This window comes from Eublepharis macularius, chromosome 4 (genome assembly GCF_028583425.1).
Source record: "Eublepharis macularius isolate TG4126 chromosome 4, MPM_Emac_v1.0, whole genome shotgun sequence".
Taxonomy (NCBI): Eukaryota; Metazoa; Chordata; class Lepidosauria; order Squamata; family Eublepharidae; genus Eublepharis; species Eublepharis macularius.
Genome location: NC_072793.1, coordinates 161593286 through 161615524, shown reverse-complemented (window position 1 = coordinate 161615524; position 22239 = coordinate 161593286). Strand labels below are relative to the sequence as shown.

At 43.8% G+C, this 22239-nt stretch overlaps 1 protein-coding gene across 1 annotated transcript; it reads left to right on the top strand.

The window, feature by feature from the left end:
* The first annotated feature begins 523 nt into the window (after positions 1–523).
* LOC129327436 (zinc finger protein 420-like) lies at positions 524–20873 on the top strand. The gene is made up of 6 exons (XM_054976083.1): positions 524–635; positions 1550–1640; positions 1732–1862; positions 3442–4741; positions 18502–20468; positions 20844–20873. The coding sequence occupies exons 2-5, from the start codon at positions 1593–1595 to the stop codon at positions 20446–20448; spliced, it is 3426 nt and encodes a 1141-aa protein (XP_054832058.1). The 5' UTR covers positions 524–635; positions 1550–1592; the 3' UTR covers positions 20449–20468; positions 20844–20873.
* The last annotated feature ends 1366 nt before the right edge of the window (positions 20874–22239 follow it).

Sequence of the window (22239 nt, the reverse complement as noted above, 5' to 3'; positions counted from 1 at the left end):
GCTTGTGCTGAAATTCCCCCAGGGCTGGGCTCATAGGCAGGCTTTGTGTTTGTTTTGCTGGGACTTGCCCCTCTCCCTGCGAAGGAGGAAAGGGCGTGTTCTGCCTCCCTCCAGCCATCTTTGGTGTGCTGAAACGTCCCTCTGCCTTCCAAACGCCTCTCTGAACCCTCAGTATTCAAAGGTACAGTGCCACAGAATGTGGAGGTTCCATTTATGGACATGGATTCCCAGCCTGCTTCCCATACCCCCCGGACCAGAATCTAGTCAGAGCACCAAGTGCTTTTGAAAGGATGCAAGAGAAGCCAGCACTGACCAAGAAATTGACTTGGTTGAGGGCTTGTGGCAAAGTTACATTGGAGCTCCCCCTCCTGGATTTTTTAAAAACTCGTCGTGACAATTTAGCCCAGCTATTCTAGGCAACTCTGGTTAGGCCTAATTCAAATATAAATGTGACTACAGAATCCTGATGCATCTAGTTAAGTTTTCCATAATCAGGTCATATAATCCTTGGCTAGAGAATACACCTCAGACATGTTATAGGTCTGTTAGCAGGTATATTTCTGAACTAAAAATATTATTAGAGTCTCTTTTCTCCAGACGTTCGTGCAGGACTGAGGAAGCGAAGAGGTCAGCAGGTATGTATGCCTGGACTGTCTGGCTTGATTTTCTCCTCCTTTGAGGAAGGGAAGTGTAATGAAGGGAAAGCAGTCTCTCTGCCTAGCATAGAATTGGCCCAGTTTGGAGAGAGGCCCCTCTGCCTCCCCAATCCTCAATGTGCATTCAGCTGGTCCTGGCCAATAAACACGGAGCTTCTTGCTCTGCCTGAAATCATTTCAGTCAGAATATATTTTAAAACCTTCAGCCCAGGGCTTCTAAAAGAAGTCGCAAAACCCAACATCGACCTTGGACTGTGGCCAGTGATATTGGGACAGAACAAATGGCCCACAGGGGCTCAAGATAACCCTTTCCTGTGCAATTGGGTTGCCTGCAGCCGTGGTTTCTGCTCTTGCTGGCATCCCTGTAGCTGCTTCTCTTAAATCTGCTGATGCCACCTTGCCCAGTATGCCCACCAGGTTCTGAGTTTCTTCAGATGAATTCACAGATTCTCCTAAAGCCATTTGAACAATTGCAAACAATCATGAGCTCTTGTTACAACAGGTTTATAATTTGCTCAGCTAACCACATACAACGAAGTGATTAGAAAAAAAATAAACCGTTGTCAAAGGGAGACAGAGAAAATGGTGGCAAGAAAGACGGGGAAGGCAGCTCTGGTAGGGAACTTGGTAAATTGGGTGAGAATGGAGGCTCATTCTTTCAGGCTGGTCTACGTAAGACTTTTGGTGAAGTGTCTTTTGTAGATATATTTGCAAGGTGTTTGGGTAAACAGTTGACCTAGAGCATCATATCCCTAAAAGGATGCAGGGAGTATTAAATAGTGTTTAGACAGAAATTAAAATAAGGGTTGTGAATATAAGAGAGAAATCTTTGTCTTGCTCACCTGCAGCAGAAAGGGATCGCTGATCGGATCCCAATTACAATTTCTTTGCAGGCGAGTGGGAAGAGCTATTTTGCAGAAGGCTCAGATCAGGAAGATGAGCAAGGAACTGCTTGGCTCCTCCTCCCCTTGTCACATGAACACGGTAGGCTATGAACTCTGCTCCCTATTCCCACGTGAAAATAAAGACTTCCCCACCTGGACTTAGCTGTGGATAAAATGCTTCCTCCCTCCAGGGCCTCGTGTCCTTCAAGGAGGTGGCTGTGTATTTCACGGAGGAGGAGTGGGCTCTGCTGGATGCTGGCCAGAGAGCTCTTTACAGAGAAGTCATGCTGGAGAACTATGGGAACGTGGCCTCTCTGGGTAAGCAAGGATTTCACTAGCATGTGGATTCTCCTGAATCCTTCAGTGAGTATCCTGTGAAATCTTCAACAAAGATCCCCCTGCGCTCCTTCCCTTTTCCCCTGAATTTCAGTGCTTTAAGATCCCTGCAGAATGGTTGTAAACCTAGTCAGTCTGCAGCATAGATACAGTGTCAAAGATGTGCTTAGTCACTTTGTGCTGCTTTTCCCCTGTGAAGGATCCTGGACCTGTAAACCTGGCCTCATTTCTTGGCTGGAGGAAGTGAGTGAGACGTTCGTGCAGGACTCAGAGGAAGCGAAGAGGTCAGCAGGTATGTACACCTGGACTCTTCAGCGTATCACAGAATCATACAGTTGTAAGGGGCCATACAGACCTTCTAGTACAACCCCCTGCCCAGTGCAGGATGAGATTAAAGCATCCCTGACAAATATTCATCCCGCCTCTTCTTGAAAACTGCCAGTGAAGGGGAGCTCACCACTTCCCTAGGCAGCTGATTCCACCTTTGAACTACTCTGACCGTAAAAAAGTTTTTCCTAATATTCTTTCTGTATGTAATTTAAGCCCGTTGCTTTGAGTCCTGTCCTCTGCTGCTAACTGGAACAGCTCCTTGCCCTCCTCCAAATGACAGCCTTTCAAATATTTAAAGAGCAATCATGTCCCGCCTCAATCTTCTCCAAACTAAACATTCCTAAGGCCCTCAGCCTTTCCTCGTAGGGCTCAATCTCCAGACCCATGCTCATTCTCGTCACTCTCTTCTACAACCTCTCAGTTTCATCCACATCCTTTTTGAAGTGAGTCCTTTAGAACTGCACACAGTAGTCCAGGTGCGGTCTGACCAAGGCAGTATAGAGAGGGACTATGACCTCCTGCGATTTCAATGCAATGGCCCTTTTGATACAACCCAAGACTGAGTTTGCCTTTTCTGCATATGAGAGTTGCGTATAAGCGTTGTGCTTCTGCGTTCATTCCACTTGGAATATATTGAACTTTCTACCATTAGGGGTTTCCTGCCAGCCAGTTCTTTATGAGAGAATTATCGTCATGTTGAAAGATGCTGTGTGTGTGGGGTGGGGGGTGGGGTCTTCATTACCAATGGCAAAATGAGGCCCTGTTAGGGAGCAAAGCATGTCAGTGTGGTATACTGATTTGGGTGTCTGGCTGAGATTGAAAAAACAGAGGTTTGGAGTCCTGAGTGTGCCATGAAACTCAGTTGATTATTTGGAGCCAATCATTCCCTTCAGCATAACCTATGACTCCTTTCCACTCTCCTGAAAAATATCTGTGGTAATCATTAGAGACAGAGGTTTCTCCAAGCTTTTTTCAATAATAATGTCACTTACAACTCTTTCAGCTGGGGGTAACTGTTCGTGTTCCTCGGACATTTATTAGGTTTCTCTCTGTATTCCAGCAGGATATGATGGGGAACCAAATGAAATGAATGCAGACAAAGAAAAGGATATGGAGGAGGATGAAGAAGCAGGGAATCTATACAGATCAGGAAACAAGAAACAGGACAAGAAATTATCTGCCTTTCAAGGCAGGGATACCGAAGCAATCGTTTTAGAAGAGAAAATAAATGAAAGTAAAGGTAAGACTAACCACTGTCTGAATGGGAAAAGATCCAGCCAGAAATCTAGTGGTGAGAGCAACCAGGGAATTTACACAGGGGAGAAACTGTACAACTGCTCAGAGTGTGGGAAGAGTTTCAAAAACAACGCACACCTTACTCGTCACCAAAGGACTCACACAGGGGAGAAACCATATCAATGCTTGGAGTGTGGAAAGAGCTTTACACGCAGCACAAGCCTTACTTATCATCAAAGGATTCACACAGGGGAGAAACCATATGAATGCTTTGAGTGTGAGAAGAGCTTCAGATGCAGCCAAAGCCTTAATGATCATCAAAGATTTCACACCGGGGAGAAACCCTATGATTGCTTGGAGTGTGGGAAGAGCTTCAGATGCAGCGCAAGTCTTAGTTCTCACCAAAGGATGCATAAAGGGGAGAAACCATATGAGTGTTTGGAGTGTGGGAAGAAATTCAGATATCGCCAAAGCCTTCATGATCACCAAAGGATTCACACTGGAGAGAAACCATATGATTGCTTGGAGTGTGGGAAGAGCTTCAGATACAGCACACACCTTACTTCTCACAAAAGGATTCACACAGGAGAGAAACCATATAAGTGCTTGGAATGTGGAAAGAGCTTCTATCACAGCGCACACCTTACTCGTCACCAAAGAATTCACACAGGAGAGAGACCATATCAATGCTTGAAGTGTGGGAAGACCTTCATACGCAGCATACACCTTACTACTCACCAAAGGATTCACACAGGAGAGAACCCGTATCCATGCTTGGAGTGTGGGAAGAGCTTCAGATACAGCACACGCCTTAATCGTCACAAAAGGATTCACACAGGGGAGAAACCATATCAATGCTTGGAGTGTGGGAAAACCTTCAAATGCAAAACAAGCCTTAGTTATCACCAAATGATTCACAGAGGGGAGAAACCATATGAGTGCTTGGAGTGTGGGAAGAGCTTCAGATACAGCACACACCTTAATCGTCACAAAAGGATTCACACAGGGGAGAAACCATATCAATGCTTGGAGTGTGGGAAAACCTTCAAATGCAAAACAAGCCTTAGTTATCATCAAATGATTCATAGAGGGGAGAAACCATATGAGTGCTTGGAGTGTGGGAAGAGCTTCACAAGCAGGACAAGCCTTAATTATCACCAAATGATTCACAGAGGGGAGAAACCATATGAGTGCTTGGAGTGTGGGAAGAGGTTCAGATGCAACAAAAGCCTTAATGGTCATCAAAGGATTCACACAGGGGAGAAACTGTATACATGCTTGGAGTGTGGAAAGAGCTTTGTATGCAGTTCACATCTTTCTTCTCACAAAAGGATTCACACAGGGGAGAAACCATATGAATGTTTTGAGTGTGGAAAGCGTTTCTGTCACAGAAAAAGCCTTATTCAACACCAAAAAACTCACACAGGGCAAAAACATACCAGTGCTCCGAGTGTGGAAAGTGCTTCAACTGGAGCTCAAACCTTGCTCCCCATCAGAGTATCCACATTGTAGAGAAACCACATAAATTTTTTTAGTGTTGGAAGAGCTTCAGTTTTTGTAAGAGTCCAGTTTCACATGAAATGATTCACATAGGGGAGAAGCCATGTAAATGTTCATAGTCTGGGATGAGCTTTGGTCAAAGAATAAGCCTTAGTTTACATCAAATGGTTCTCTTATTCAATAAAATGAAGCTTATCCTGGTCTCACAAGAGTTGTATCTGCTATCCTTTCTGACAGTCCAATGTCAAAAAACTCATACAAATGTTCTGATTAAATAGCTGGGAAGTACATAAGACTATCGTAGAAACAAGAAGTAGAACAAAAGTGATAATGAGGTGGCACACAAGTGCTTGTATAGCTTGTCTATTAGTAAAACTGTATGACAGGATACTATATTTTGTGATGCTTTCCATAAATACCCATTTATTAGATCTTAACACATGAGGCTATGCTAATGGTTAGAGTGACCAGCACCATGTAGTGATTAGACTGATGGGATAGGATCTGAGAGAGCCAGGTTCAATTCCCACCGTGCAATGGAAGCTTACTGGGTGATCTTTGACCAGTCTCAGTCATGTATCCTAACCTACCTCACAGAGTTGTTGTGATAATGAAATGGGCAAGAACAGAATGATGCAAGCCGCTTTGAGGGAGAAAGGTGGGGTATAAATGAAGTAAATAAATCACTTGATGTTATAATGGGTTAGTTGTACTTGGAATTATCCGAACCCCACTGTCAAACTGGCAGGATCACTGATGGAAACTGGGAAATATACTTAGCACTGAAGATTGGCTGAAGCAACTGTGGTATTAAAGAATAAATGAACTATTTATAGCAGTAATATTCAGTGGCTCAAGAGCCACATGTGGCTTTTTGACGTGCCACTTGCAGCAGATCTGACTCTGAGCACTGTTCCCCCGTGTATCGCTTACCTTATGTTTCAGGAAGGTAGGCAAGCCTCTAGACCGGTGGGGCTGGTAATTGGCAAGTAGTTCCCACCTTGAAACAGCCACTGCTGGAGGAATGGGTGAGCTGTGGGCCTTCCTGAGGTACAGGCCTCAGATGAGAGGGCAGTAAAGGTGACTTGAGAGCCAGTTTGGTGTAGTGGTTAAGAGCGCAGGCCTCTAATCTGGAGAACTGAGTTTGATTCTTCCCTCCTTCACTTGAAGCCAGTTGGGTGACCTTAGGTCAGTCACAGCTTCTAGCTCTCTCAGCCCCACCCACCTCACAGGGTGTCTTGTGAGGATAATAGTAGCAGACTTTGTAAACCGCTCTGAGTGGGTGTTAAGTTATCCTGAAGGGTGGTATATAAATCGAATGTTATTATTTTTGGTTGACAGTAATTGTAAATGTGGCTCTTCTGGAACTGGGGAGTGAAGGCCACTGGTTATTGATAGTTAAAGGGGATAGAAACTAGACAAGTGATGTTTATTCAGCCTTGAAAAGTGCTTATTGGAGTTAGATTCTTCAACATACAGCAAGGGGAGACATATTTCTATTTCATTGAGGGTTTTTCTGTCTAGTTTTTCAAACTTAAAATCTAGCAGTTGGTTTCCTTTATTTGCCTATTGGATAGTGACTGTATTGTAGTGGTCATTGGGATGGGTAGGAGAAGACTTGGGGAAATGGAGACTCTGGTAAGGGATCATCAAGTGCTGTTATGACGAAGCTGTTTTAAAATCCCCCTTTGAGTTTACAATTAGTGTGGATCAGTTATCTGGTGTCCTGATCAAGAATTTTTTTCCTTTTTACTTAAGCCCGTTTCTAGAAAGTTAAAAGGAAACGTCTTTCAACTTTTTCATCGATATCTCAGTCAGCCTAAGTTAGCAGTATTTAGAGAAGTATGTGAGACAATTTTGGCTGTGGCTCATCTATGGTGGAGGGTTTCCGTATGTTTTTGTCCATGTTCAAATTTTTGGAAAGTGGTAATTCAGTCTTTTAATGAACTGGTGGGCTGTCATATACTCATTGATCCCCAAGTTTTCTGCTGTGATATGTAAAAGGGCACATTGCCATTTCAGAGGTAGAAGTGGTCTTGAACCTATTTTTCACTGTTATGTTGGTGTTAGCTGCAAAATGGGAAAAGGTTGAAGGGTGAATGGTTCCACAGTGTGTGGAATATTGCCTTATTAACAAAATTAACATATTATCGTGTTCTTGAAGGTGAGAAAGTGTTCTTTTCGGTGCTTTTAAGTTATACTGCCTCTCCTCCATAGTTGAGAGTCTGACATATGCGATGTGAAGTATGGTGTGTAAAACAGTGCATGAAAAAGTCTAAAACCTTCATAGACACTTAAAGTGAGGTTTCTCTTCTATCTGTAAAACCCTAGACATGTAGGTGCCTTCCTCACCCCCTCAGGCACACAGGTAGAGCAGCTAAGAGTGGTCATAAAAATGATTGTGCCTCTTTGTAGAGTGGCCCCTTCAGAACACTTTGATCTGATAAGCGCAGCTGTCACGAGGGATCACACCAGGGAAGGCTGTGGGTCCTAGGCCATGATGGTCTTCAGAAGTAATAACAGCACCCCCTACACAAAGGTAAGGACAAAGGTTGGGAAGGGGCTTGCCCTTTCCATGGTGTATTTCTGTGCTTCGGTGCTTCATGGTGTATTTTTGTGCTTATCCTTTTGCTTTAGAAGTTTTGACTTCAGGTGCCTGATTTTGAATCATCCTCTCCCTTAAAAATGACCTGTGTGTAAATGAAAGTAGCCGGACTTGAAGCATGTCTCTCGTTCAGCCTGCTTCCTGCTGTATTATTTTAATACCTGCAGGGTGTTGGAAGTGAAAGACTGTGCGCTGTCTGTTTGCCTCAGACTTCAGAGGGGGCCATAGAACCAGAGAGAGGGAAAGGTAGCCTTCCTTTCTCCTCCTCCAGTGCTGTCCTTTTGATGTGTAGTGTGATGCTGTCAGGGAATCTCCCTTCTTTTTTGGATGACTCCTCTCTTGTTTCCATCTTAACACCATTAGAATGGGACTTGCTTCCTGCATCTCTCTCCATTCTAAGTTAACTGGCTAGAGTGAAATGCTATCTCTGCTTTGTCCTATCCTGAATGGAGTTCCTACAAATAAATAAAGGTGGAGTATGCAATATTACTCCCATTCTGCAATCCCTCCCTTGGGTAACTAGGCTCAATTCAAGGTTTTGACTATCACAATGAAAGCCCTTCTTGGCCGTGGCCTCTGATATCTCCAGGACATCCTCTCCCGCTATGATCCAAACTACTCATGTGAACAGGACCTTCTGGAGGTGCCACCTTGCAACTGGGCAAAATCAAGATCTGCCTGTATGTGCCCATTCTCTGTGTTGGCCTCCACCTTACGGAATGGCCCACCTGCAGAGGTCAGGAAAGCTCCATTCTCTTGGCTTTCTGCAAACTGTGCAAAACTGATTTTTTTTCAGGCAGGCTTTTTAATTTAAATTTATCACAGGGATAAATTTTAGATCTAGATAAAATGTGTATCTATTTTGCTGGTCAGCTGTATGCTTTTTATTTGTTATAACGCTGCAATCTTATCTCCAATGTTATTCAACCTCTACGTCAAGCCTTTAGGAGAACTCATTCGCAGCTATGGAGTTGGATGTCATCAATATGCAGATGATACCCAACTCTATATCTCGCTATCCCGATCCCCACAGGATGCAGTGGAAATCTTAGATTGCTGCCTGACAGCCATGGTAAAATGGTTGAAAAATAACAAATTAAAATTGAACCCAGACAAGACTGAAGTAATGCTTGTTGGGAAGTCAGAGATCTTGAACATTGTGCTCCCCACATTCGATGGAGTTCGTTTCACCCTTGCAGGCTCAGTTAAAAGCCTAGGAGTTATACTGGATCCAGAGCTAGTACTAGAAGAACAAGTTAAGGCAGCTGCAAAAAATGCTTACTACAATCTCACTCTAGGCTGGAAAATGGCTTCTTATCTCTACACGGCCGACCTGGCCACCTAGATCCATGGTATGGTAACATCAAAACTTGACTATTGTAATACATTATACATTGGTCTCCCATCGAAGTTAACTAGGAGGCTCCAAATGGTGCAAAATGCTGCGGCTCGACTGTTATCAGGAGTGAGCAGGAGCTTGAACATCACTCCCATCCTACAGTCACTCCATTGGCTACCTATCAGTTACCGTGCTGAGTTCAAGGTAATGGTTATTACATACAAAGCCCTTCACGGCCTTGGTCCTGCATACCTATGGGACCACTTCCCTCCCTGTGTCCCTCCATGGCAGGTTCGCTCATCTGAACAGGGTTTCTTGCAGGTGCTAGCCTGTACATGGGTGAAATCAACAGGAGCCCATACATGGGCTTTCTCTGTGGTGGCCCCTACCCTATGGAACAGCCCCATGTTCCTGGCTTTCCACAAACAATGCAAAACTGAATTATTCAAGAAGGCCTTTTTCTCAGCTAAGAGGGTGGTATTGTAGGAAAGGGGTCCCAGATGTTTTGTTAATGAGTTAGAAACCATAGTTTTCGCCATTATGTTGCATTATCACTTGCTTTAAATATGTACTCCTATGTACTACCTGAGCTTTATGTTGTTTGATGTAAGTCCTAGAGTTGATTATGTTCTGTCTCAGCAGTTCCTCAACCCCATACTGGATCCTTGCTAATACTATGTCTTTTTGAACTTAGATTCATTTACCCCTTGACATTGTTTGTGGAAATGTTCTTGACACTATGGAAATGTCTGCCCTTGTCCTGCTACTGATCTCACACAATGTAATCCGCCTTGAGTCTCAGTGAGAAAGGCGGAATATAATGATATAGAATAAAATAAATAACCACTGATTGCTTATATATACTTGCCCTGATGACATACACTGGGAAAGGCTCTCACAAATGGAGTCCTGGTTTATATTCCTATCCCCAAGCCAAATTCTAATGTAGCTTGGTGTAGAAAATTCCTCACCCAAAAATTGTGAGGTGGTAGAGGCATTGTGTTTCACAGTATCCAAACACCCACAGCCTAAAACACATTTTTCACATGAGGTGGAAAATAACTCTCTGAGGTGAGGTAGATATTTTTTAGGTTGCATCGGTGGTGGCGGCGAGGTGGTGGTGGTGGGGTCCCATCATATTATCAGAAAGGGTAGTATCTCTCCAGAGTATTTTTAAAAGTTTCCCTGGAGCAATGTCTTTGGGGAGAAGAAATCATGTGGTATCTTTTTATTGCAAGCATATGTCATGGACAGGGGTAAAAGCACCTCGAAAGGTCAAAATCAGTACATTTCCAGGTGGTTTGGTGTCCCAATTCATTTTCTGCCCCCTGAAGGAGAACATTAAAGATACCCGGAATTGTAGTGCCACAGTTCATGGCACAATCATGATTGGCACAGGGACACTGGAGTTTCAGAGATAACCAAGGTGCCCATGCTGCAGCAGACCATGCCATCCTGTTGAGGCGTTTAGAAACAGAAGTGGGCATCAAAAAATGTGCCCAGGACTGGTTTAAATCGTTTCTCTTGGAGCTGACACAGAGGGTTGCCGTTGGAGATCAGCTATCTCCAGAATGGGAATTATCTTGGAGAGTTTTGCAGGGCACAATATTATCTCCCATGTTATTCAACCTCTACATAAAGCCTTTAGGAGAACTCATTCACAGCTGCGGAACTTGGATGTCATCAATATGCAGATGATACCCAACTCTATATCTCACTATTCAGGTCCCCACAGGATGCAGTGGAAATCTTAGATCGCTGCCTGATAGCTGTGGTGAAATGGTTGAAAAAACAACAAATTGAAACTGAACCCAGACAAGACTGAAACGATGCCTGTTGGGAAGGCAGATATCTTGAAAGACATTGTACTCCTCACTTTCGATGAAGTTCATCTGACCCTTGCAGACTCAGTTAAAAACCTAGGGGTTATACTGGATCCAGCATTATTACTAGAAAAACAAGTTAAGGCAGTGGCAAAAAATGCTTTCTACAACCTCACTCTAGCCTGGAAGATGACTTCTTATTTTGATACAGCTGACTTGGCCACTTGGATCCATGCTATGGTAACATCAAGGCTCGACTATTATAATGCTCTATACATTGGCCTCTGATCTAAGTTAACTAGGAGGCTTCATTTAGTGCAAAATGCTGCAGCTCAATTGTTATCAGGAGCAAGCAGGAGCATGAAGATCACTCCCATCCTACAGTCGCTCCCTTGGCTACCCATCAGTTACCGTGCTCAGTTCAAAGTATTAGTTATTACATACAAAGTGCTTCATGGCTTTGGTTCGGCATACCTACGGGACCACCTCCCTCCCTATGTTCCTCCATGGCAGCGTCACTCATCTGAACAGGGTCTCCTGCAGGTGCCAGGCTGCACATGGGTGAAGTCAGCAGCAGCCCGTACATGGGCTTTCTCTGTGGTGGACCCTGTCCTGTGGAATGACCTGCCTGAGGAAGTCAGAAGAGCCCCCACTCTCCTGGCTTTCCGTAAATGATGCAAAACCGAACTACTCATAAAGGCTTTTTACTCAAGTGGGAGGGCTGTATTGTAGGGATGGGGTCTCAGGTGTTTCACTAACGAGTTGAGGATCATAGAGTTCATTACCATTTTTGTCATATATATTATCTGCTGCTTTAAATATGCATTCTTATGTACAACCAGCACTCCATCATCATCGTCGTCGTCGTCGTCATAATAACAACATTCAATTTATATACCACCCTTCAGGGCAACTTAATGCCCACTCAGAGCGGTTTACAAAGTGTTATTAATACCCCACAACAATCACCCTGGGAGGTGGATGGGGCTGAGAGAGCTCCAGAGAACTGTGACTCACCCAAGGCCACTCAGCTGGCTTCATGGAGGAGTGGGGAATCAAACCCGGCTCTCCAGATTAGAGTCCCATGCTCTTAACCACTACACCAAACTGGCTAATGTTGCCTAATGTTAGTCCTAGAATTGCTTATGTTTTGCTTCAGTATTTTTTCTACTCTGTCTTGGATCCTTGCAAATGTTATGTCTTTTAAACTTGTATCTGTTTACTTTATGATACTGTATTAACCTCATATTGTGTAATCCGTTTTGAGTCTCAGTGAGAAAGGTGGACTATAAATGACGTAAATAAAATAGAAAAGAGTCCAGTAGCACCTTTAAGACTAACCAATTTTACTATAGCATAAGTTTTTGAGAATCACAGTTCTCTTCTTCAGATTTATCTGATGAAGAGAACTGTGATTCTCGAAAGCTTATGCTACAGTAAAGTTGGTTAGTCATAAAGGTGCTACTGGACTCTTTTCTATTTTGCTACTACAGACTAACATGTCTGTAGTATGTAAATATCTATGTAAATAAAATAAAAAATAAATTGTTGCTCCTATGGCCGAGGAAGGCAGAAATGTGGTGGCAAGGTGACTATCATAGTTAAAGCTTCATCTTGAATTGTTTTATTTTAATGGTAATTATTGTTTTTAGATTATATAATAATAATAACATTCAATTTATATACCGCCCTTCAGGATGATTTAACAATACCCACACAGAGTGGTTTACAAAGTATGTCATTATTATCCTCACAACAAAGCACTCTGTGAGGTGGGTGGGGCTGAGAGAGCTGTGACTGACCCTAAGGTCACCCAGCTGGCTTCAAGTGGAGGAGTGGGGAATCAAACCAGGCTCTCCAGATTAGAGTCCTGCGCTCTTAACCACTACACCAAACTGGCTCTTATGGTAGTTTTATTCCAATGTTATCTGCTCTGATCCTGTTTGTGGGGAGAATGAGCTACAAATTAAATAAATAAACAATGAAAAATAGGTGAGTTTGCTGTGGTAAATAAATGAATGGGGGGCCAGGGCCCTGTGGGCTACCCATAGCTAAAAGCCTGGTTCAGGGACCCTGTGATCTAGTTGTGTCAACATACGAAGCTGCCTTATATTGAGACTGAGAATTTTTTCCTATTTATATAAAATTATAAAGCCTAGAGAGCAATTCTAAGGTTGGCTGCTTTGGCTTGGGAAATTCTTGTGAATTTGGAGGTGTTTGCTGGGAAAGGTGGAGTTTGGGGAAGGAATTCAACAACTTTGCGATGCGATATGGGCCATTTGGGCCTGACAAACTCCCAGAATAACAACCGATTTCCAGAATAAAGAAATGGCAGCTTTGGAGGGCGAGATGTATAGCATTATTGGCTCCTACCCAAACCCCCCCTTCCCCAAACTTCACTACCAAATCTATAGGTGTTTCTGTAATTCAGGATGAGTACCATATTCCATTCCCTATCCGAAGAGGGGAGATTTGATTCTCGAAAGCTCATACTCTAAAAATCTTGTTGGTCTCTAAGGTGCCACTGGACTCAGATCCTGGTATACCTCACTTTGGGTTTAGTAGCCTTAGCTATGTTAGCAGGGTTCTGGCAAGACGCCTGCACCTGTAGGGCAGGCAGAAGCAGGGGAAACTTCCCTTCCCATCCCCATTTCATCCCATACTGTGGTTGCCAGCCTCTAGGAGGAGCCTGGAATTCTCCTGGTATTACAATTTACTCCCAGACTATATAGAGATCAGTTTCCCTGGAGGAAATTGTAAGTTCAGAGAGCAGAGTCTATGGTATGCTGTACCAAACTCCCGCCCTTTCTAGGAACTAACCCCCCTCTTAAACTCCAGTAATTGGCAACTTTAACCCATACAGGGAGGAACTCCTTGCCTCTGGCATTGCTGCTTCTCGCCCAGGCACAGCAACTGTGTCCGAGAAAGCAGCAGGATTTGAGTCCAGTGGCACCTTCTTAAGAAACCAACAAGCATTTCGGGGCATCACCTTCCGAGAGTCAAAGCGCCCCTTCTTCAGGTGGCCTCCTTCTGCCCACATCTCCACACATCCCGTGGGGTGGTTGAGGGAAGGGGGCTGCTTATCCTTGCGGAATAAAAGACTATCGCTCCCACAATCCCCTGCAAGACACGTGTGAAGTATCACGTGAACAAATTGCAGCCGCAAGAAAACGCGTGGAGGAGGGCGCAGAAAGAGAAAAGAGCCGGGAGAGGTATTTGATGCGCGGTGCTCGGCCCTGGGAAGGATGCTGGGCCCTGGGGAAGGTCGCTTGCATGGGGAGGCTTTCATGCCTGAATGTTGCATATTTTGTTGTGGAGGCAGACGAGGGGAAAGCGAGGCGGAGGGGGGGGGTCGCTTTGTCTTTCTGGGAAACAGAAGAGGGAGAGGAGAAATTAGATTTCTTAAAACGTGGAGTCCCCAAACAGTGGACAAGATATGGAAGCAGATAGGGTGGGGAAGGGGGGAATCGTCCCTAGCGGAGGGCTCCATTTCTCCCCTTTATTACCATCAGGCTGAGTTAAATGGTAGAGAAAAGCCGGGTAAATGGGAGGGAAGGGGGGTAGTTCTGTTACTCTTGCCTTGCATTTCTTTATTGTTGTTGCATTTTTAACGCAGAAAAATATGCAGTCATTCAAAGTGTCAGAACGAAGTTTAACAATTGGTGATAATAATTTTAACAATGTAACTGGCCACCTGGCTTTCTGAATTTATTCTGAATTTATTTATTCATTTAAAACATTTATTTTTTATAAACGTTGCCTGTTTTACAGCAGATGTATGATCCACTCTTTGTAAATGATACAAGCTTAGTTTTACCAGTATCTCTTAGTACCTGTCAGGTCCATGGGTGGCTGATTTGTCTCAAACCATCATCACCACCCCTTGAGCCAGTGCTTTTTTTGTATCATCAAAAATTTTAAAGATCATCAGAAGCAACCACGTGTTTTAGATATCCAAACACAGCTAGAAACTGATTTAATGGTGTATCATAGCCTCTAAAATTATTCAAATCTGATTCCAATTATGGAAAACTTGGAGTGCAGTTTTGGAAACCTGCAGCAAGCACCTGCCTTACTATTTCACTTTCAAAGTGTGTGAACTATTGCACAGAAATCAACGTGTGAAGCTAAGACCAGAAGTCATCCAGTTTGACCTCCAGTTCTGTGGGGCACACTTTAGCCTAGACTGTGTGAGGCCTAGTTGTCTCACAATGGCAGAGGAGGTAGTCGAATCTGTTTCTGGATGGTTTCATTGGAAATGGAGGTTTAGAAAATCCTCACATTTGGAAAAATAGCATGCTAGGGATGAGGATAGGCTAAAACCTTTTGCACACCAGCTTTCTATGTGCTCACTTTAAAAAAAAATATTCAGGAGCATTCATCCACCTGTGCTCCTCTCTGCAGTCTGGCCAGACACAGGTTTTCCACCTTATCCATTGTTAAGGAGAACTAGAACCAACTATATGGTTAGCTATTTATAAATCTATATATTGAGCCCATCTGGAGGAGGATATATTGGGTTGGATCCAGTAACTCTCTTTGCCAAGTGAGAGAGTTCTTGGGGGGGGGGGTGGAGAATTCCTCCAACAGCCAAAAACTCTTCCTTTTGGTAAAAACACTTTTCATAGTGAAAGAGGATCATTGGCTGCAACTCACAGAAATATAAGCCTCTATCCTCTCAGTGGGTTCCATGCTCAGAGCATTCTTCCTCTTTGCCTACAACTTCCATTTGTGCAAGATCACTGGTTTTTCAGTGAGCACTTGCGCAAATGGAAGCGCTTGCAGAAGAGGAAACGTGCTCAGAATAAAGGCGATCTAGGAACTCGTTCGTAGGAACCCAGCCAATCTTCTTCTTATTATTATTATTTTATCATATTTATATTCCGCCCTCCCCGCAAGCAGGCTCAGGGCAGATAACAGCATTTAAATATTTAAAACATTTCATATAAAACATTTAAAAGCATTGTACAAAATATTTAAAAATAGCAGCACTCTTTTTCTTCATGGTGGCAATACTGTTAATTACAAATAGTGCAACAGTGCAGTTGAACATAGCAGCTTAAGAACAGTGGTGGGCAGCTCTCATTCATTCCACATGAATGCTACTGATTTACAAAAAAGATGTTTTTAAAACTTATTTTTGTATTTTTAGCTTTAGTTTCAGAAATGGGTTGCTGGTCCAAGAACTTGAATATTTACAACAGTAAATCACTTGTGTTTCTGTTCTGTTTGTTGTTTGTGACTTGTAATGGCCTATGGCTGTATACAATAAACCTTCTATCTATCTACTACAACAGTAAATCAAAGAACTTGACACAAGTTTGTGTTCTAAAGATTGTTTCTGAGATCATCTTTCAGCAGTTCTTTCTCCCATCATACAGCTGAAAGTGAGCGATTCTCAAAGCAACTTGAGATGTTCATGTACTGTTAGGTTTATGAAGCCTCCCCCCTTTCACTATTCCTTTTGAAAAGTTTTCTACAAATCTTCTCCTCTATCTTTCTGGCAATCTTTCCAGATCTCTAATATCTTCTCATATCCTCTTCAGACATTTTGTGATAAAGAAAAAAGGACCTTCCTGACAGATTCCATTTCCTTTCTTATCACAGAGTGATGTCCATCTTTTAACTTTCGGTGGAAGAAAAATGGCCTCAGAAGAGCCAGTGGAGGTAGGCGATTATCCAAATGCTAAAGAGCCACGTCTGTTTTATTCTCATTTTCAGAGAGACGGGGTATGCTCGCTTGATCTCCGGGCTTTGGGAAATGTGAATCCCATACAAATGTCTCCTCCTAAAAGAAAGGAATTGGAAGTGGGGGAAATACACCATTTTTGCTAAAAGGAGAGGTCTGTTTGGAGGGCATCAGCTCTAGTTTGCTGCATGAGAGCAAGCTGGGGAGATGACTTCCAGGTCGCCGAGACTGAGGGCTCCTTGTTCTTGCAGGGACCAGTGACCTTTGAGGATGTGGCCGTGTATTTCACAGAGACGCAGGGAGCCCTGCTGGATCCAGAACAAAGGGCCTTATACAAGGAAGTCATGATGGAGAACTATGAGAATGTGGCCTCCTTGGGTAAGGAACTTGCTTTCTCATTTGGTAGAAGCTGAAAGACCTTGAAGCACCTTGAGGTCTGTCAGTGGGACACAATCCTCATTTCCCCCAGGCAGTAAGAAGCTTCTTCCTGCTAAGTGATGAATATCCAGTTGGATCTTCTGTCTCCAGTGGGAAGGACTTCTTCCTGTGCTGGAAGATGCCTCACTTAGATGAAGAGAGCCCATTATTAGCTTTGGGGATAGAACGTCAATGCCTAATTATATACCTACCTCAAAGAGGAAGTTTGTGCTGACCTAGTCCCTTCCTTCTTGTGAAGGGTGTCTGATCCCCAAGCCAGATCTCATCTCACGACTGGAACGAGGGGAAGAGCCGTGGGTGCCAAATTCCCTGGACGCGAATGAAAATGAGATCTCTGATACCTGCTCAGGTGAGGGGTTGTGGTAAGCAAGACAACTACCAAAAAAAAAAAAGGCTGATAGGCTGGAACTCTTAATCTGCTAAGAAATGGTGAGATGTCTTTTGCCCACCTCCATTCAGAAGAGCAGAAATAGTCACAAAGCAGGCAGTGTGTTTATGAGGAACGTGTTTCCCAGGTCTTTGCAGGCGCTCACCCGTCCCAACATTTCCAGGTTCCTTCTTTCCCTCTGATCACAGATTCTCAGTATGTTTATTTCCATGCTCAGCAGTTTGGCTATTTTAATTTGATTTTATTTACTTCACTTAACCCTCATGTTTCTGTCCAGCGGGGACCCAAAGTGGTTTAAATCCTTCTCCCTGCCTCCATATTTTCCCCTCACAATGACCCTGTGAGGTAGACCAGGCTGAGAATGTGTGTCTGGTCCAAGGTCAGCTAGGAAGCTTCCATGGCTGAGTGGGGATTCAAACCTGGGTCTGCCAAATCCCAGTAACTACTACACCATACTAGTTCAAGAGTCACTGAGCTAGAACATAGCCTGACAGTGCTTAAAGAGCCCACCTAGCTACTGCTTAGTTTCCCAACACCATTCAAATTGCTGATCCTTACCATTAAATATCTAAATGGCCTGAGATGAGGGGTTGCCTGTTTACTAAGGTCTTCAGAGGCCCCCACATTTGCCCATTAGGGGCTACAAGGGACAGGCCTAGAGGTACACGCTTTCTAGAAATGTTGAAGCTGGGGGCAGGGGAGGAATGGGGGGACAGTCCCAGGCAAAAAATCTTTCCCCCTCCTCTTATATTTTCCATTTGGTTTGAAGCCTTCACATGTCTAGACAGGGCCTTTTCTGTTTTAGGATCTTCTAAATTTAATCCATGCTAACCCATGTGGCCACGGTGTGTGAATGTTGCACCTACGTAGTTGGAGCTAGTCTTGTGAGTCTTTCCTATCCAATGGAGAGAGAGTGCCTGTTCATTTCTTTGGATGCAGTACTCACACACTCATGTCAGCCATGCGGACTTGTGCAGGGGCTGCCCAGATGAGATACGGCAACTGAAAAAGCTTAGTGATATGTGCATGAAGGGAGCTCTGTTTCAAGATCAAGAAGTTGGATAGTGCAATAATTCTCAATTATTGAAGGATTATTTTTTCAATTGGTTATTATTTTTTTTGCAGGGTTCATTCCATTTCAAGATCAAGAGAAAACTTTGCCTCTGTTCTTTATCTCAGCAGATGACTTGAGGAGTAGGCCTGCGTGCCTTGGGGGAGTCAACATACAAGGGAAACCCTATAAATGCTTGACGTGTGGAAAATGTTTTGCTCGCCAGTCACACTTAGAGAGCCACCAGAGAATCCACACCGGAGAGAAACCCTATAAATGCCCCATATGTGGGAAATGTTTCTCTCAGCAGCCTCACCTAATGAGTCACCAGAAAATCCACACAGGTGAGAAGCCTTACAAGTGTCCAGAGTGTGGGAAATGTTTTTCTCACCATTCAGGCTTTGTGAAACACCACAGAATCCACACAGGAGAAAAACCATACCAGTGTCCGAACTGCAAGAAGTGCTTTGCTTTCCAGTCCTACCTCATGAATCACCAGAGAATCCACACAGGAGAGAAGCCTTACAAATGCTTGGAATGTGGGAAATGTTTTACTCAGCAAGCTCATCTGAAGAACCATGGTCAAGTCCACACGGGAGAGAAGCCCTATAACTGTGCAGACTGTGGGAAACGTTTTGGTAACCGCACAGCTCTCCTGAGTCACCAAAGAGTCCACACAGGAGAGAAACCCTACAGATGTTCAGAATGTGGGAAATGTTTTGCATACAGCTCAGCCCTTGTCAACCACCAGAGAATCCACACAGGAGAGAAACCCTACAAGTGCACAGTGTGTGGGAAAAATTTTTCCCGCCACTCACACCTTGCAAAACACCTGAAAATTCATACAGGGGAGAAACGCTATAAGTGCTTGGAGTGTGGGAAATGTTTTGCTGACAACTCTACCCTTGTGCTCCACCAGAGAGTTCACACTGGAGAGAAACCCTACAAGTGCATGGAGTGTGGGAAATGTTTTGCATATCGGTCAGTCCTTGTGAATCATCAAAGACTCCACACTGGAGAGAAGCCATATAAATGTTTAGAATGTGGAAAACGCTTTACTCAGTATGCAAACCTTCTAATTCACCAGATAGTCCACACTGGAGAGAAAAAATCAAAATGTATGGAATGTGGGAAATGTTTTTCTCACCAGTCATACCTTACAGATCACCACAAACTCCACACAGGAGAGAAACCCTATAAGTGCTTGGAGTGTGGGAAGAGTTTTGCTCAAAGATCCAATTTTTCCACACACCAAAAAGTCCACACAGGAGTGAAGCCATATAAATGTCTAGAGTGTGGGAAAGGTTTTTCTCAAAAATCAAGCTTTGAAATGCACCTGAGAATCCATACAGGAGAGAAACCCTATGAATGCCTCAAGTGTGGGAAATGCTTTGCTAACCGTTCATGGCTTGTGAGTCACCAGACAGTCCATACAGGGGAGAAAAAGGCTAAATGTTTAGAATGTGGGAAATGTTTTGCACGGCGCTCACATCTTGCAAGCCATCGGAAGGTCCACACCGGAGAGAAACCGCATAAGTGCATGGAATGCGGGAGTAAGTTTGCTTACCGTTCAGCATTTTTGAAACACCAGAGAGTCCACACAGGTGAGAAACCATATAAATGTTCAGAATGCGGGAAGTCTTTCGCTCAGCAGTCCAGCTACACTATGCACCTGCGAGTCCACACAGGTGAGAAGCCTTATAAGTGCGCTGAGTGTGGGAAATGTTTTGCTCATCAATCAAGCTATGTGACACATCTTCGAGTTCACACAGGAGAGAGACCTTATGCGTGTCTGGAATGCGGGAAGCGTTTTACCCAGCATCCACACCTTGTGATACATCAGATCGTCCACACAAGAAAGAAAAACTCTAAGTGCCCGGATTGTGGGAAATCCTTTGCTCATCAGTCGCTCCTTTTGATACACAGGAGAATCCACACGGGCGAGAAACCATACAGCTGCTTAGAGTGTGGGAAACGTTTTAGGCAACGATCACACCTTAGGTGCCACATCAGAATCCACACTGGAGAGAAACTGTATCAGTGCCCCATCTGTGGGAAATCTTTTGCTCAACTCCAGCGCCTGATTAGTCACCAGAAAGTCCACAAGAAAGAGAAATCTGATGAATGCCTTGAAATGTCAGAAAAGGGTAGGCTTGAAAAGAAAACTGCCTAAACATGAAAGATACCATACAGGTGAGAGACACTGTAAATCTTCAAATTGGTCCACTGGATGAAATATTTCCTTAACAGTAAATGCATTTGGGTTAGATAGACAGTTTGGTCTAGAGCTGGCAAGGACAAAAATGCATGCACACATGCCCAATCCTCTTATCTAGAACAACCTTTAGTTTCTTTCAGTAAACATTGCTTGCACAGGACTAGAAACATAGTTTTTAAAATGACAACAGATTTTCAAGAAGCTGAATTCTAGGCCTTTCTATGCTTTTTCCATACTCTAGTGGCATGTCTGCGTGCACCCAGCCCTTCTGTACGTACTGTTGGCTTTGTGCTGCCTCTCTGTCCTCTTCAAGGCTCTTGATTTAATCATTTTCTTGTTTGATATCCCAGCACTTTTGAAGAAGGGAAACTCCTGTCCTGAATGTGGAAAAGTATCAACTGAGGAAATATCAACTGAGGAAGCTACACAGGACAGAAAGCTGTATGAGTGGTTTGCTTGTGGGGAAAAGATGTGATCTTTGTTCATAAAGAGAAAATCCATGTGAAAGAAACAGTGCTTGGGAACCTTTCCGAGGAGATGTCCTCAGAAAAATAAGGCTCTGAGGCAATTTTGATAAGATACTGTGGGAGAACATTTTAATCTTCCACGACATTTGATTGCTGAGCTAAGAGCAGCAGTCTTCAAAACAAAGAATCTTCAAGGGAAGATTACAGTGTGAGCCACTGATCTAAACAACTGATCAAACATTGCCAAGTGGCTCATGATTTGTTGAATTGCTGATAATGTTTCACTCATGAGGTCAATAATCTTGTGCTTTGCATGGATTTATTTGCTCTTGGTGTTTGTTGTGTCTGTCACTTAATATTAACTAGATGGATTTTTGTAAATTTAAGCTTATGGTATATAAATCAGCATAATTGAGGGGCATGATCCTGCCCCTAACAGGATCAACAACACTAAACGAGCATAGTGCAGTGATTAATAATAATAATAACCTTCGATTTATATACCGCCCTTCAGGACAATTCCCACTCAGAGTGGTTTACAAAGTGTTATTATTACCCCACAACAATCACCCTGTGAGGTGGGTGGGGCTGAGAGAGCTCCAGAGAACTGACTCGCTCAAGGTCACCCAGCTGGCTTCGTGGAGGAGTGGGGAATCAAACCTGGCTCTCCAGATTAGAGTCCCGTGCTCTTAACCTCTACACCAAACTGGCTCTCAAGATTAGGTAAAAAGGTAAAGGTGGTCCTCTGTGGAAGCACTGAGTCATTACTGATCCATGAGGGATGTCACATCATGACATTTTCTTGGCAGACTTTTTAAGGCTTGCCTTCCCCAGTCATCTACACGTTACCCCCAGGAAACTGGGTACTCATTTTACCAACCTTGGAAGGATGGAAGGCGGAGTCATCCTTAAGCTGGCTACCTGAATCCGGATTCTGCCAGGATCGAACTCAGGTTGTGAGCAGAGCTTGGGCTGCAGTACTGCAGCTTACCACTTTGTGCCATGGGGCTCAGTGCAGTGATTAAACTGTTCAGTTAAGATCTGGGAGATCCAGGTTCGAATCTCCACTCTGCCATAGAAGCTCCCTGGGTGACCTTGGGCCAATCACTCCCTCATCGCCAAACCTGCTTTACAGGTTGGTTGTTGTGAGGACAAGATGGAGAGGGGGAGAATGTTCTTAGCTGCTTTAAGTCCCCAGTGGGGGGAAAAGAAAGGTGTAAATATCTAAAAGAAGAAATAGATTTGGAGCTGTGTCTGGGCTATGTGCCGTCATAGGGAG